The sequence below is a fragment of the Colossoma macropomum genome, unplaced genomic scaffold (genome assembly GCF_904425465.1).
Source record: "Colossoma macropomum unplaced genomic scaffold, Colossoma_macropomum, whole genome shotgun sequence".
NCBI lineage: Eukaryota > Metazoa > Chordata > Actinopteri > Characiformes > Serrasalmidae > Colossoma > Colossoma macropomum.
Window position 1 is genome coordinate 8,973,857 of NW_023494804.1, and position 16,690 is coordinate 8,990,546.

Below are 16,690 nucleotides of genomic sequence, written 5' to 3' on the forward strand. Positions count from 1 at the left end.
GGAGCCAGCATTTGTCACTTTCCTGATAATTTTGACTCTGAGCTGTGAGTTTGCTCTTCCACAGCAACAAATGATTAAGACAGTGTGTCTCAGGCATTATACATTCCTCAGTAACACACTTTCCACATTTGACTAATTTACTGCCACCGACGTTCTCACTGCAGGTTTGTTTTGATGAGTGCTGTTGAACTTTTTCCTTCACTTGATGGAGGACAGAACGTTTAGAGAAGTGTGTCAATCATAATTTTGCCCACGGTCTGTTGGAGCAAAGGAAAAACTGTGTGAATTCAATTCTTTTGCTGACCGGTGCCTTTAACGGTATGTGCTGCTGCTCCGTTTCACCTTCAGGCCAGAGTTCAAAGGTTCAATAGGTCCGCAGAAAGAAGGAATGAAATATAATGTCCAATAACTTAAGATCATTTTGGAAGAGGTCATATTTAACTGCCTATCTCTCTCTTTCTCTCTCTCGCTCACTCACTCACACAAACGCTATCTCTTGATGGATAGAGGTCAATAGGAGGATTTTTCTTCCAGATGTGCCTCAGTGCTCAGGGGGATGAGGCACTGTCCTTCTTGAAATGCGTTTTCTGGACAGTGCAGTGGATACTGTGGAGATGTGAGTAGTGATGGATATGACTCAGATATGATAGGCTCTACTGTGTCATTTAGACAAGCTAAAAGTGGCCAGTGAAGCAGGTCATGGTTGTTTGGGTATGTATGATGACCTTGCTAGACAATGAGGCAGCTGTGTCTGCAGATGTTTCTCCAACCTTAAAAAACACTATCAGTTTCACTGCCTACCAAAGGCTCATTAATCTGAAGAGGTATTTTTAAGTCTTCCTCAACTGCGTACACCCCTTATGATTTTTTATGAGGCTGTTTCGGTAAACTGACTTCTAAAGACGCGTTTTGGCGTATACTCAATTCCAAGATGCCTCACACGTCAGAGAGAAGAAAAAAAAAAAACTCATGAGTTTCACAGAGCACAATGTAATTTTCAATTCCATGATTAATAAGCAACTTTGATTTCCATTCGTTCTATGTATTTCTATGTATTCGGTTCTATGGTGGTTCATGTATCCCATTTTGATTTGATTTGAGGTAAAAATAGACAAATGTGATTGAATGTTGTTTCTGGTAGTACAACCAGGTAAACTGGACTAATTTTGCTCTCTTTACAAAGAAACATGCAGTTGGTCCGTGTTCTACAAGTACGTATCCACGGTATGTTCAGAAAAACATATTGTATTATGGTTAAATTTATCACAATAATAATGTATATTGTTATATTGCCCAGCCCTACTGCCTCAAGTACATTAAGGATGTGACAGTGAACTGCTTGATTCAGCCAATGAACCGCCCAGCTCACTAACCAGTCAGCACTCAGTAGCAGTAATACTAGCGTCCGACAGCCCAAACCTGTTTGCTGTAGAAAAACAGAGTTATTGTTGTGTCTGCAGTAATTTTGGCAGAAAAAACACAATCCTTAACATATTTGCTATATTTTTGTAATTTTTTGATGGTGAAACAAAATTTCAATAGAGCAGATGAAAACTTGACAATACAAAATGTAAACTGAATGACAATTGAATTCATTATTCAGCTACGTAATTATTTAAATAATTTCATATAAAAGACTATATAACAAATTAAATGTATAGCAAAAAACAATAATAATTCTAGATGTCTACACTCAAAAGTCGTTCACAAGTTTGTTTTCATTAATATAAAACAAAATTGCGTTTTATATGGTGATATTTAGGGATACATTGATACCAATAACAATACTGGAATTGGGTATCGGCCCACTATCGTGCTCATTTCCTCAAACTCTATTTCATAAAAATGCACTGATACCAACTGTAAAATGACAGACCCAGTCAGACACTCGCAGTAAAAAACAAGAAATGAGGCTTCAATTGAAAAGGGCTTGACAAGAATCGTAGTCAGTGAACATGCATAGGTCAAATCTAACAGGGCAAAGTCAGTAAATCCAGAATCAGAGTCCAATACACGAAATGACAAATAATAACACTCAGGAAATGCTCAGTAGCAATACCTCATAACAAGGCTAAGCTAAAGCCCGGGCTTTCAAACTAAACTAAACAGGTCATAGAAAAAAGGGGCAACATCACACCCATTTATGAGGAGCCTGGCCACTTCCTATTTCCCCTGTTATACCAAAAACAGGACTGCAATACGCCAGAGTCTTCAATGAATGGGAGTAAAAGGAGCTCAATGGCTAAAAGCGAAAAGTTAAAATAGTTTCTAATCACTTGCACAGAACTTTCCTTTAATTTTAGAAAGTAGAAGGATGTAGTTCACTAAACAAGCAAAGAAAACTCACCTGTATGTTTCCTTTTTTCTACAGCAAACAGGTTTTGGGCAGCAGGACACTAACATTACTGCTACTGAGTGCTGATTGGTTGGTGAGCAGCTAATTGGCTGTTCATGCTCACTGACATTATGGATGTTCATGAAGCGGCGTTTTAAACTCCTATATTCCGAGTTTAAAAGCTTTTAAAAACATAGCAGCAGTGTTAAAATGTTTTATACTATGATTTATGCAAATGATTGTATTTTTTTACATTAAAAATGTTTAAGCATTTATAAACTATGATTTTGCTTAAATGCTCCATCTTAACCCATTCATTTTGGACTCACTCCAGAGCGCCCTCTAGCATTTGAGAAACCCGTAAGCCCTTACAGAGTGGTAATTCTCCTCTCTACATGTTCTCTGGCAACATATCAGGACTCATTGTGAATGGTGATAGGAGAATGGAGGAAGTTTATGAGTCATGTGATCTCCAAAAGATTTTTGGGAAATGGAGTGACACTAAGACTCAAGACCAGCTGATAGCATGTGACGTAAGCCGGGTGTACTCTGCCGAGCTAATGAACAAACGCTCTCCTAATGCAGAGAAGTGCTGCTGACCCTGTGAAGGTCAGACAGCAGTTTTCCGGTCACTTTAAACTTTCTGTCTTGGCATATTCCTGCCAGGCATATGCTGTACGATTTTAGCTCATTTTAAACGCACAGAAACACAATCACAACCATTTCCGCAGTAAGGGTGGAGGGAGGTAAGCTCACAACATGGAGGTGAACAAGTCAGCATTTCCTACTAAGTCCATAATGACTTTAGTATGTTTACCTGAATAGATTTGAGAGGTTTAAACATTAATATGGTGATTTTTTTAAACAGTCTTTGTAAAACGGGCTGTAGAGAGACAGTAGCTGCGTTCCAAAGTCTAGGCTGCAGCCGAGGTGGGCTGCATTTCTTGGCCGCTACGTCATAACAGGCTGTTCCAAAGTGAAGGACCCTTCATATACAGCCTAGAAATGCAGCCTATGTTCAGAGTGATTTCAAGGATGCAACTGATATATCCTTCCAGGCCTTCGGTTACCCACAGTTCTCTGCACACGAACAACGCGAAGGAAAAAAACACGAAAATGGCGGAAAACGAAGCCGTTGGAGCAGAGTTTGTTTTAAAATGTAAGTTGTTCATGTACTTGAATTCGTCTTTGTTACCTTCGTTAAAGTGTATAATCACTGATTAATTAAAGCATTCGTCCATATATCAAATATCGTCCACATATAAAATTTTATTTAAAAGTACTTGTATACGTGTAGTTTATCGCAGTACATAAGAACATCTCCTCCATTTCCATGAAGAAATGAAAAAGCAACAAACTCAATGCAACGGGCTCCATTTTCTCTCACCAGTTCCCTCACAAGTTTCACGCCGCTCTGGTGGCGTCACCACGCAGCCTCATTAGGACTGTTTCATTTGTGTGACCAATAGGCTACTAAGTAGGAGTTTTCTTTGGACAGTCCTACCGATGACCTGCACTGCCTCGGCTACAGCCTAGGCTTTGGAACGCAGCTTGTAAGGTGTATATTTCAGTGCACAGTGTGGTTAGCCGAGCTGCTGTAGCTCAGTTTCTAAGCATTGTTGCTCAGTACTTGGGGCACAGTGTGTTATTTTGAATGAAAAAGCTTTATTTGAAATTGTTCATAGACAGAGCTGTCTGCAGAGGCTGCTTTTCACATAGCATGTCAATCAAACTGAGCGCTTTCATACAGTGTGAATATCTAAATCATAAACTTCGTCCGTACATGATGTTCTATTTAAACATACAGTGTGAGCCACATAAGAACAAGATTTCTAAAAGGGCACAGTATATGTCTGAGTACATTCAACTACAGCTCAACCAGCCAAACAAAAGACTTCAACAAGACGTAAAACTCCACGAGTAAGCTCATCAGATGTGTTAGCCTTGGATGTGATTCCTGCTGTCACTGTGCTACAGAGACAGTTGTTGAAAGAGACAGATGAGGATCAAAACTATGAAACATACTTACTTATAGCTGTACAGAGGTGCTTTTCTGATGTGGAACAAAACACGCTCTTCTCCACTGCAGCACTGCTCAATCCAAGTAGCATAGCTAGCTAATGCACTTAATTTAAAATCAGCAGATTTGAATGATTTAACTATTAAGCTACATTGTAGCATTTACATTAACAACTACTTAACTCTAAGTAGGTAATTTATTATAGTGTCAGACTCTGTATCAGTGAATACTAAAAAAAAAATACTTGTACTTGATCTGAAAAAAATGGTATTGATGCATACCTAGTGTGAATATAGGTATTCTAATATTCTATTATAATAATTCTAATAATGCTATTCTACTATATACCATATTATTTGTGAAACCATTTTGAACTCATGTTGTGGCTTCTAATATTGCATACAGACATTGCTAGTTCATAGATTTGCTATAAATGCAGGAATATTGTATTAAAATCTACATTTTGACAAAATAACTGACAGAACAGGTACTTTTCAAAGATGTAATATTGCACCAAAGTGCGCCAACCAAAAAATTAAACTGTTGTGGGAATTTAACCACATGAAACCAGTTAATTTAAAATGAAAATTTAAAATCCTAAATAAAAAACAATTAAAGCACAGGTGTAAGCTTTTGCAATGGTCTATGAATTATATTAAAGTTTTTGCCTAAATATTTTCATGATGTGGCCGGACAGGCCGTACTTGAAGTAAGCCACATCAAGAATGGAAGCTATAATAAAATGAACATTCAAAATGCGTCATATTTGAAAATTAGTGATCAAAACTCAAGCCAGATAATGACTAGAAATAACTCTAAATAGATTTTGTAACTACTATGAATTATTCAGTAACTAATATGGGGGTAATGTAAGAGCAAGAATTGTGGGGTCATATGTGGATTCTTGTGGTTTAGGTACCAAAAACATGATGGATTCTTGATTTTCACATTGAGAAGTGAGAAAGTTTTCACAAGAAACCTGAACTTTTGGTTTTGGTTTTGGGATTTCTGACATGTTTTGAAATGCATGGTGTACTACTTGTTCCTGAAAATACCTCGCCCGTAAGTTCTTTGAGCCTTGTGTTATTGCATTGTCCTAGTGCTTGGGGGAGTATGTCGGTCGGAATAGCAGCAGAAAGCTGGACTCGAAAGAAGTGAAGCAAATGAGGCATGTTTACATTTCCCTCCAGCTTCCTTCATCACGTGTGTCCTTTCCCTTTGACATGTACAACAGATTACTGCATGAGCATAAAGGATTTGTTTGCAGGGTCCTACATTAGCTTTGAAAGCGCAGAGGTTTCATACTTCAGGACCTTCGAATCACACTGCTTGCCACCGGGCATTGGTTCTGAGCCATCAGTCAAAGTCATACGCGACTGGTGCTGTTCTGTTCTCTTACATAACTGGAGGGGGAGGGTGGGGGAGCACTGAGAAACAGGAGGAGAGAGAGAGAAAAAGCAACAGAGATAATAACAGAGAGAATGTGATTGGAAAACCTGATGTTCTTCAGCGTGTCCATTGTCACAGGTATGGAGGGGGTGAACATGGACCGAGGCTTCTTCAGGAAGGTGGACGTGCCGGACCATGCACACTATATCGTGGCTTTCTTCGTGGCGGTCATTGGGGCTGTGGGAGTCATGGGGAACGCACTGGTCATGTACGCCTTTTTCTGGTAGGTCACCTCAGCTTATGCTCTTCTGAAAGGCAAAAGTTTAGTTTCACACTAAATCAGGTCATTAGAGGGGCTGGGTTCTACTTTTTTCCTGCATTTTTAAGGCTGTCAAAGTTGATGCATTACAACTTGTTATTGCAATAAATTCTAAATGCAACTAATTGTTTTAATAACCTGTTTTCCTAGTGTGACCCTTTGAGCCAGCTGTGGTTATGCAGGCTGAAGCCCAGCTGATCGCATGCTGTATGTTGCTATGGTAGAGTCTATGATTGTGGCCCTGTTGTTCAAATACAGCTTTTAAACGTTTTTTAAAGGGAGCCTTCAGCACACCACATGAAAATTGCTCAAAGGAGACATATGGATAAATCAACAAGCAGCAAACTGACATAAAGCAACAGCAAAATATATATATATATATATATATATATATATATATATATACTCACTCAGTGGTTGGCACATGCAGCCACTGTTGCTCTAACTCAACATCAGAAACAGCCGGAGTTCCTTTTAATGTGATCATTTTTGTTAACGTCTTATAATCACTTTTTTAATTAAAGGGGAATTTCACCTATCTCTGTATTATTCAGTAGTTTATGTAAACAAAGTCATTCAGAGCAGTTTGGTGTGAATGATTTATCGTAGACAAATGTACCAACTCTGATTTCTTTACAGTGGTGCTGATAGAAACCAGGGGTCACTGCATCTACAATGCAAATATGGCCATTTTATTCACTATCCAAAACCACCTGTGTACCTACACATGTCTTCTGAGTTTTATTTGTATTGTTGATAATGGTAAAATATGGTAAATCTAAAAAAAATCAGTTCCTACTGGGGACTAGTTTCCCTTATTTTACCCTGCTTCTACCCCTCCATTATGAGAAATACATTTTAGCTTCTTAAAACTATCGTAAAATAATGTCTCAGACACCAGGCATCGTATTCATACCCGTTTCATGTAGCAACATTTTGTGAGGCATTAAATGCCTCAGACATCTGGTTCCTATCACCACCACTGTGAACAATTCTGGCTCAATACGTTTCTAAAACGAAGCATTTCACATCAAACCACTCTGAACTTGACTTTGTTTACGTCTTAATTATTTAATTATTATGTGACAAATCTGTGGAATTCCACTTTAATGTAAACAGGCTACTTTTGTTATTGTACCTTTAAGACTGTATGTAAACAACCTCTGTTTTAATTGGCTGCCCTGTGTTGTGTCTTATTCAAGAAGTGGTCCAGTCTGAAATGTGTGAAAATATGACTCTTCAGACTGAAATCCTTGGGGATATGGGAAAAAAATGACCTCCATTCAGATGGTTAGAAGGCTGCAGTAACACATTAAACTCTATGTAACTCTACTAATAACTAACAGCTACAGGAACAGCACTCTTTATCACTTCAGCAAGAGTGGGTGGGGTAAATGCTGTAGGCTGGATAGGTGGTCATATATGTTTTTTGTCATTGCGTAATGAGATTCTTCAATAGACACACTGATAAGAGCTGCAATGACAACAAATTACACTACATGCATGTAGCATAATTAGGCTGGCAGGAATGTAGTGTTAGAAGCCACGTCTAAAATGAGAGCAGTGGTGCTTCCTTGAGGGAGGTGTAGATCCTCAGTCTTCTACGTGCAAAACAAGTGACTTAACCACTCTGCTATAGCACCAATTACATACATGTACATTCCATCCTTACTTTCAGCCTATAAAAAAGCTTTCAGCATGATAACTATTCTCACTCCCAGAACGAGTGAAGCAGAAATGCCTACTGTAACAACAAACCTGCATTACCATAAGGGGCATTTTAATGAATAAAATAGATTAATTTTTTAGGCCCAGGCTGCTTTTGCACTTTAGTTTTCATAATCCATACATAGACTACATACATTGACTCTAGAGCTAACAGTTTGGCCCAGTGTGCTGAATACACTTGCACAAAAGCTCAAAATTACTTTGGGTTAACATACTTACTTTGCTTGTCTTTTTAAATCACATTCACAGTTTCGTTTCCCATCTCTTCAGTCAGACTTGCTTGCAAGGTCAAAAGTCTTTAGAAAAGTATGTTGATGTTATTGACTGTTAAAGCAGTTTGATGTTTTATGGCCCACTCCAAGCTAAGCAGGCCTTGTTTCATTCATGTGTGAGTAAATGACTGCTAATCTTGTCTTATTTGCTTTACTGACTTAGAGAGTTGGGTGTGCTGATGGTACTGACAGTCAGACTTATTTTAGTCATAGCTGAGAGCGACAAAGCATATTATAAGTAATACCCAAAGACAGCGTAAACATTCTGGTCAGTGCTGATTCACCCAGGCACACGCCTTCGGCACTTTCAGAACCAGCCGTAGTGTCCCAAGCTGTTGCCTGGTCACCCAGGTGTGGGCACCTGCTATATTTTACGAAAATGCTGTCACTGAAAAAACTTAGAATGCTTAATATATTGTTGCTGCTGGCCAAATTTGAACTCACATCGGCTATCAGTGAATCGAGCTTATAGATGACCCAAACAGAATGTGGTCATGTTCTTGCATCGTATACAGAGATTGCACGATACAACTTTCTTTTCTAATACTGATACCAATTTTGGACCCTTGAGTGTCAGCTGATATCGATATTGCAACCTTAAGTATCACCTAAGGTCGATATTGAAACGACACTGAAATTAATATTGATTGACATAGACTGAACTTGAAAATGAGCTATTTCTAATTCCTGTTCCTTCACTTCACTTAAGATTACCATCTAAAAATATTGAAACCTTGAGTACAAACCAACACTGACACCATGAAAAGTACTCAGTTTCAATACTGACGCCATGAGTATCAGCCAGTACCAGTACTAAAATGGCTTATCTTCCAATACCTATACCAATACTGAAACGATGAGTATCAGCCAATATCAGCATTCAAACCTTGAGTATCAGCCCATACTGATATTGAAATCTTGAATATTGGCTGATACCGATATTGAAACCTTGAGTGTCGGCCAATACCGATACTGATATTGAAACCTTGAGTATCAGCCAATACCAATGTTGAAACCTTGAGTAACAGCCAATACTGATACTGTTATTGAAATCTTGAGTATTGGCCTAAATCGATATTGAGTACTGGCTGATAATAATATTAAAACCTTGAGTATTGGCTAAAATGATACTGATATTGAAACCTTGAGTATCAGCCATTATTGGTTTTAAAACCTTGAGTACAGCCAATGCTGATATTGAAACCTTGAGTATCAGCCCATACTAATATTAAAACATTGAATTTGATATTGAAACCTCAACTATCGGCCAATACTGGCATTAAAACTTTGAGTACAGTCAGGCTCAATATTGAAACCTTGAGTACGGCCAATGATAATATTGAAACCTTGCGTACAATCAATGGCGATATTGAAACCATGAGTATTGGCTGAGCCCTGCGTTGGACTGGCAACCTGTCCAGGGTGTATCCTGCCTTCCGCCCAATGACAGCTGGGATAGTCTCCAGCACCCCACCGCGACCCAGAAGGATAAGCAGTTTAGATGATGGATGGATGGATGGAGTATTGGTTGATACCAATATTGAAATCTTAAGTATCGGCCAATACAGGCACTGAAACCTTGCATATTAGCTGATACTGATATTGAAAAAATGGTACTGATATCGACCAGTACTAATCCGACATATTATCTTTAAAAACTACCACGCGTTAAAATGATCTATTTTTAACTAAGACACCGCTTAAGGTGAGGTAAGTAGGTTGTCATGCTCAAACTACCCGAACACTCTATTACCCCACAGGAAGAAATACACAGCTAACAACATCATATCACACAGAGTGTGTACTATTTCAGAATAGACTTGTTACAGGATTGAACCAGACTCATTCTTTTCTCCTCTGATATGCAATCCAGAGCCTGGTACTGGTGCAATCTCAAATTGCAGGTATACCAGAGGGTCTGGCTTATGACATACATGAAGATCATGTGATACAGTATTGCACAGAAGGTGCAACAGAGTTTGCCAAGCCTGTACATTGTGACATGATAAACCTCTAAGCAGAGGAGTAAAGTAATGAAGAAGAAATAGCACTCAGGTTAAATTTTGGAGTACTTTTTACACCACTCTTTAAAAGACTGCAGTTATCGCACTGTTTGCAGTGGGCTTCGGTGAAAGCGTCACTCTGTCTGGCGGGCCAAGGACCTCAGCACATTAGGGTGAAACAACAGTGGGCTGAAACTGTGGCCTTGGGGAACGCCAACACGCTTTTTGCATTTTGTCCAGCTTTCGCAATCACAGTAGCGATTTGCTCTCTCTGCAACTGTGCTAATCTCTTGAAGGTCACATCCCTGAAGACGAAACATTTTTCTGGACGCTCCCAGTCAAGATGAAGATGCAGAATGAATTCATGTGACCACAGCATGCACAGCTAATTATTGTAATCTTCACAACAAAACAGTTAAATACGGTGGGGTTGCATCCAGTACTAGTCAACAAGTCAATGGGATACACTTGATTGAATGTAGGTTTTTCATGATCATAAAGATATTTTGATCTAAAGCCTTCTGCTTCGGTACTTGTACTTTCTTTGTAAAACATATCAACAGTAATGTTTGTACCAGCTTCTTCAAGCCTGTTGGAACACCAAGAGTGTATAAGTCTGCATCAAGGCAAAGGAGGGTCTTTTTTTTGAAATAATAGAATAAAATAGAATGAAAAAGAAATAAAATCTAGTGTTAACATTCTTTCATTCAGCGTTAGGGTTTTTAATCCAGAGGAGCTACAGCCTGTGGGAGATAACAACCTGGCAGTGTCTTACATTATCACAGATAGCTGCTTTCTTCACCTCACTTTTAAACATCCTTGAGTGTTTAGAACTTTAGAAGATAAAATAAGATAAGATAATCCTTTGTTAGTCCCGCCACAGGGGAAATTTACAGCGCTACAGCAGCAAAAGGAGGGCACTCAAGAAAACAGTAAGAAGAAGAGGATTAATAAACAAGGTATTAACCATGTTAATTTCTTGATTAGGTTACAGTTTGTTACTTATTACCATATTTACAAGACATATAAAAATGAAAAATAAACTAAAGATAAAAAATATAAACTCTATCCTTCACAAAAATCAATACAATAAACATTATGCATAAAAAAAGCAAAAGTATTGCACATGGAATATTGCATAAGACGTATGATTATATTTCACATTGGTATGATGATGAATTCACAGTTAATTTCCGTAGGTGTGAGAGGTCTAACGGTGGGGTGGGTGGGAGGGGGTTCTACTGGGAAAAGTGGAGTGGCTCAGTTTATTGTAGTATTGTAGAAATGTGAAAGATGCTGACTGTATATGGCCAGCATTTCCAGCGATGTAAAGACATTGATTTAAACCAAATATCCCCCCTATTTGAAATAAAAAAAAATTAAAAATCTATTTTTAGGTCAAATATACATTAAAAGCCATCACAACACACTGTTAAATCGCAAGGTCCGGGTGTGTTGAGAGTGAATTACTGTGAAGGAATATTCATCCCCCTCCAAACTTTGAATAATTTATTTCATGGTGTTGTTGTCTTTGCTACTGTCCTAAAATAATTGCTAATTGGGGAGAGAGGGGCACAACCTAACACATTTTGTTTTTTGTTGAATAATTTAAAAAATATTTAAGTTGGAATAATCATATTTTTATATAAGCTACATATACATCTCTGCTACAGTTGAACACTTGAACTTTGTTTCTAGCACCAACCATTCATATACAATTTCACCACAAATGACAGGAAGCGCAATGTTACAATTTACCTCATGGGTGGGTTCACTGTAACAGACAGAGAGTCAGTTTAACACTTGCTAGAAAAGTCTGATAAATTATGCAAACAAAGTTAATTCAATATAATTCTACATTGTAAGAAATAAATCTATTTTCCAACCATACTACATTATATATTATCATCTATAAGACAGACAGCTGGATTGATAGATGCACACACATCTGACATGAGACTGTGTGTCAAACAATGAAGGACAGCAAATAAAAAACATCACACATCAGCAAAATATGGAACACTGTTTCTGAATAGCTACAGCTTGACCAGCTGTTAATGTCAATTTCATTAATGTACTGATTTAAAACCAAAATTCTAACATCTGAAAGATACGAATAAAGTAGAAGAAAATCTGTTTTCAGATGTTTTCTCTTATTCGTCTTAAAATCTGTGTAAACATATAGAACAAAAAGACAAAATTTACTTTATTTGCCTTTGTTTACTAAACGTAGCTTAGTTGTAATGCCGTGTAACAACTAACACTGCAGTGCGGAGGCTGTACTTAAGCCTCGCTAGCACTTCCTGTGAGCTTGTCACATGCTTCAAAACAGTGCTACAATGTAAGCAACAAGATCATTAAAGTAATGTAAAGTTGGTAAGCGAAAAAAAGCTCAGTAACCGAAAAAAAATTACTTACATGCCCTGAGAACACTCTTTGGCACAGATCTCTTTAAAACGCTGATGAATCGCTCTGAATTTTGGTGGAAGACCGTGGCTAGGAAATGTGGTGATGTGGCTAGAAGCTCACGCTGCTTGACCTTTTTAACAACGTAAACAGTCCATGTTAAATTGGGCCCCGTGTTAGGTTGTTCCCCACGCTCCCTACTGTATAATGAATGCACAATAGGGATAAACACATCCATGATGAAGTGACTATGGTACCGCTCTCTAATTTTATGTGTGAGCCCAGACTGGGACTTCCAGTGGGATTGATTACCACAAAGCAAATCCACTGTGATTATGTAACTGTATTGACTGTATTGCAAGGCTGATGTGCATTTGACCTTAATTAAGCAAAAGCACATGTAACTCTACTACTAGACAGTAATCACTGTGGTGTAGCTGTTCAGCGCGTATGGGAATTGTGTGGCACAAATTTGCATGAAGCAGAGGAAATTAATCAGTGCAGTTATTGGTACTGTTGTGTTTAACAAAGCAGACGAATAAAACTTCGCTTAATTAGTTTCATTATTCAGTGGCAGCTACAAGCGTTAACCTTTGCATCAGTTTCCAATTTACTCCTAATAACAAGTACATTAATCAGTTGCTTTTAGCTCCACACAGCAGTGAAAAGCTTACTGGACTGCTCTCCTGTGTTTTTGTCTTTGGAATGCTTGCTGCATTTCATTGAGAATCTATAATCTGACTTTTACAAGCAAATCTAATTAGCACAACAACTACGAAGTGCCAGTCAGATCTCTATGTTTGCACTGCTGCAGCTAAAAGGCTCACCAGCTCTGAAAAAGTCATCCACCATTGTCACTGCCGGTGATAAAAGTCTGATCCTCATTTGGTCTTAACTTTTGACAGATTATCTTCTCATTCATTATCTCATTCAAAGTGTCAGGCGGCTAATTATATTTTCATTTTCAAAGTCCTCCTTCAGAACATGTAGACAGTACATCTATGGCCTAAAAGCATGCTGTAACAGGCCAGATCCAGATGTGTAAGTATAGTACTATGCAAGAAACCATAGCGACTAAATATAATGTAGCATACTGCTACTGGCTTATGCTGTCATGGGAGCGTGAGAAGCATGGCCATTCAGAGCCATGCACGGAGGCTCTAGCAAGGCACAAGCTCCCAGTAAGAGAGACGTTTGTTATAAATAAGTTACTGTTGTTAGCTTAAAGATGTGTACACGTGTTATTTATGTCATTCTGTGCTGGGCTGTGGGGTAGTTTGTGTGGGTTTACTGTCTACCCATGAAGGATAGTTGTGTGGTTAAAAGTGAACTGTGTGCTATCTCGGCCGTTTCAGCAGTGCTGTGCGGGTATTCTACCTTGCTGCATGTTCAAAAGAGCCTTTAAAGTGCAATGTTTCCTGCAATTTCTTCTTCTTTGCTGACACCACACTGGCGTCAGAAGTGGGATCGCACCACCCAGCAGGCTGGAGAGGAATGAAGCTTCCACAAAGTCAAGGCAGATGGTGGAAAAGACCAAGCCCAGCCAAGGACAGCAGAAGAAGAAGCAGCGCAGTGAGGTCGGGGGGTGAAGACGGCAGAAGAGAAAGCAGCAAAGTGAGGCTCAGCAGCTGAGCTCGGCCAGAGGACAGCGGCCAGTGAGGACCCATCAGTGACGTTGACTGCAGCCCTGCAGCAACATTTTCAGTATCTAGTGTGTCCACTCTTTGCCTTTGGGACTTTCAGTTTTTACAATGAAATCGTTTTGGGATATTTTTCCATGCCTTCAAAGTTCAGTCTTAGAAGTTGGTTATATTTTCTGCTTCTCACAATCCAAGTAATCCCAAACACATTCACTGAGGTCTGGTTTCTGGAGTGGTCAGTTCATTGTTCTGAGAACACCAGCAGCATCTTTGATTTGCAAGTGTTCTTCTGTTTTGTCTGTTTCCTTTTCTCAGTAAGGGCTTCTTGAAAGTTACACATCCTTTAAGACCCATAGCGCTGAGTTGTCTTCACACAGCAGAAGGATGTGGCTGGGAAATCTATGTATAGAGAGAACTTTTGTTGATTACAGACCTTGTTACAGAGACCTTGTACTCCACCAATTTTTCAAAAATTCTGGTTTCCCATCACCACCACTGTAAGGAAAATCAGAGTCTGTAAGTATCTCTACAATGAACCATTTCACATCATACCACTCTGAATGAATGATTACACCTCAAGAACTGAATTACTGAGATATTTTTAAAAACTGGTGGAATTCCCCTTTAACACACTTATCAATCCTCTGAGCTGCATTCCTGCATCATTTAATGCACATTTGTTATGCGTTCTTTGACCTTTTCACCCCTTTCGACCTACTGGATCCATCCAGAGTGTCATACGTTACACATTAAATGTAGAATAGCTTACATTACTGCCACATCTGTGCTTAAGGCCAGTCAAATGCGGTGAAAAATCCAATCGTCCAGTTAGCAAGTTGTTCACAAAAAGATCTTAAAACCATTATGGACAGCTTTCATTTGGCAAACTTTTGTTTTGTTGCTGTTGTCTGCAGTTTTCCAACTGAGGGGTGGCTGAGGGGGTCCTGGACATCCCAAAGAACAGACCACACTGAATTTGGGGTGGTTCCATTACATTGTCCTGAATTTTCAGACAAAATTATTGCCCTCGAGGTGATTGTGTTCAACATTAGACTTCTCCTCCTGAATAAACTATAATCTCACCAAGCCTGAATTTATAACATAACTGTACAATCTAGCCAATGAGCCACGTCTCTTTAGTTTAAAACCGAAGATGATTATAATTTTAGCACATATCAAACTGCCGAGAAACGTTGGATACCTTTGACTTTAAGTGAACAACAGCTTTGAAGACAGACAAAATAAAAGCTGTTAGCAGCCATGGCATAAAGCCAACAAATATGTTTTTGTTAGCAAACAGGTTTCATTTTAGGCTTTTTTTGAAAACATATGATCGGTAATGTTCAGACTGGCCTGTCGCATCTTGTGATAAACACTTTTTTTGCATTACAACCAACACATTACCAAAATTGTATGCATTTGTCCAGTAATGTATTTGTAATTTGATTTTACTTCTTGTGAGACCCACCAAACCTGCCTGCTGATTATTAAATACATTGCTATACTACCTAAATAATATATTTTAATTATTTAATTGAGAAAAAGATCATTATAAGGGTGAACTATAATTCATACACTCATCAAGCATTTTATTAGGAACTCCTGTACACCCACACCTACGTGTGGCAGCAGTGCAGAAAAATCATGCAGGTACAGGTCTGCAGCTTCAGATAATGTTCACATCAACCATCAGAAGAGGGGAAAAAAGTGATCTCAGTGATTTTGACTGTGGCATGATTTTTGGTGCCAGATGAGCTGAGTATTTCAACAACTGCTGGTCTCCTAGAATTTTCACGCACAACAGTCTCTAGAGTCAACTCAGAATGGTGCAATAAAGAAAAAGCACCCAGTGAGCATCAGTTCTGCTGACAGAAACTCTTTGTTGATGAGAGAGGTCAACAGAGAATGTCCATACTGGTTTGTGACAGAAAGGTTACGGTAACTCAGATAACCACTCTGTACAAATGTTGCATAAAAGCATTTCAGAATGCACAACACACCCAGCCTTAAGGTGGATGGGCTACAACAGCAGAGCACCTTGTTGGGTTCCAATTCTGTTAGCCAAGAACAGAAAGTTGAGGCTGCAGTGGGCACAAGCACTGGACAAATGTAGCCTGGTCTAATAATCTTGATTTCTGCTGAAGCGCACAGATGGTAGGGTCAGAATTTGGAACCAACAACTTGTTGTTGGATCCATGGATTCAACCTGCATTGTGTCAATTGTCCAGGCTGGTGGAGGTGGTGTAATGGAGTGGGGAATGTTTTCTTGGCACACTTTAGGCCCGTGAATGCCATCGCCTATTTGAGTACTGTTGCTGGCCATTTGCATCCCTTCATGGCCACAATTTTCCCGTCTTCTAATGGCTACTTCCAGCATGATAATGCACCATGTCACAAAGCAAAAGTCATCTCAAACTGGTTTCATGAACATGAACAATGAGTTCTTTAGTGTCCTTCCCAGTCACTGGATCTGAATCCAATAGAACACCTTTGGGACATGGTAGAATGGGAGATTCACAGCATGTGTACCCGAAAAATCTGTAGGAATTGCATGATGCAACTGGAGCAGTATCTGACA

At 39.0% G+C, this 16,690-nt stretch overlaps 1 protein-coding gene across 1 annotated transcript in view; it reads left to right on the plus strand.

Moving 5' to 3' along the window:
- Window positions 1-5,808: 5,808 nt before the first annotated feature.
- opn4xa (opsin 4xa) overlaps window positions 5,809-16,690 on the plus strand; it is a 30,430-nt gene continuing 19,548 nt past the window's right edge. The window contains exon 1 of the mRNA XM_036595621.1: window positions 5,809-6,027. Within this exon, the coding sequence (XP_036451514.1) occupies window positions 5,855-6,027 (173 nt within the window). The 5' untranslated portion in view covers window positions 5,809-5,854. The remainder of the gene's footprint in view (window positions 6,028-16,690) is intronic.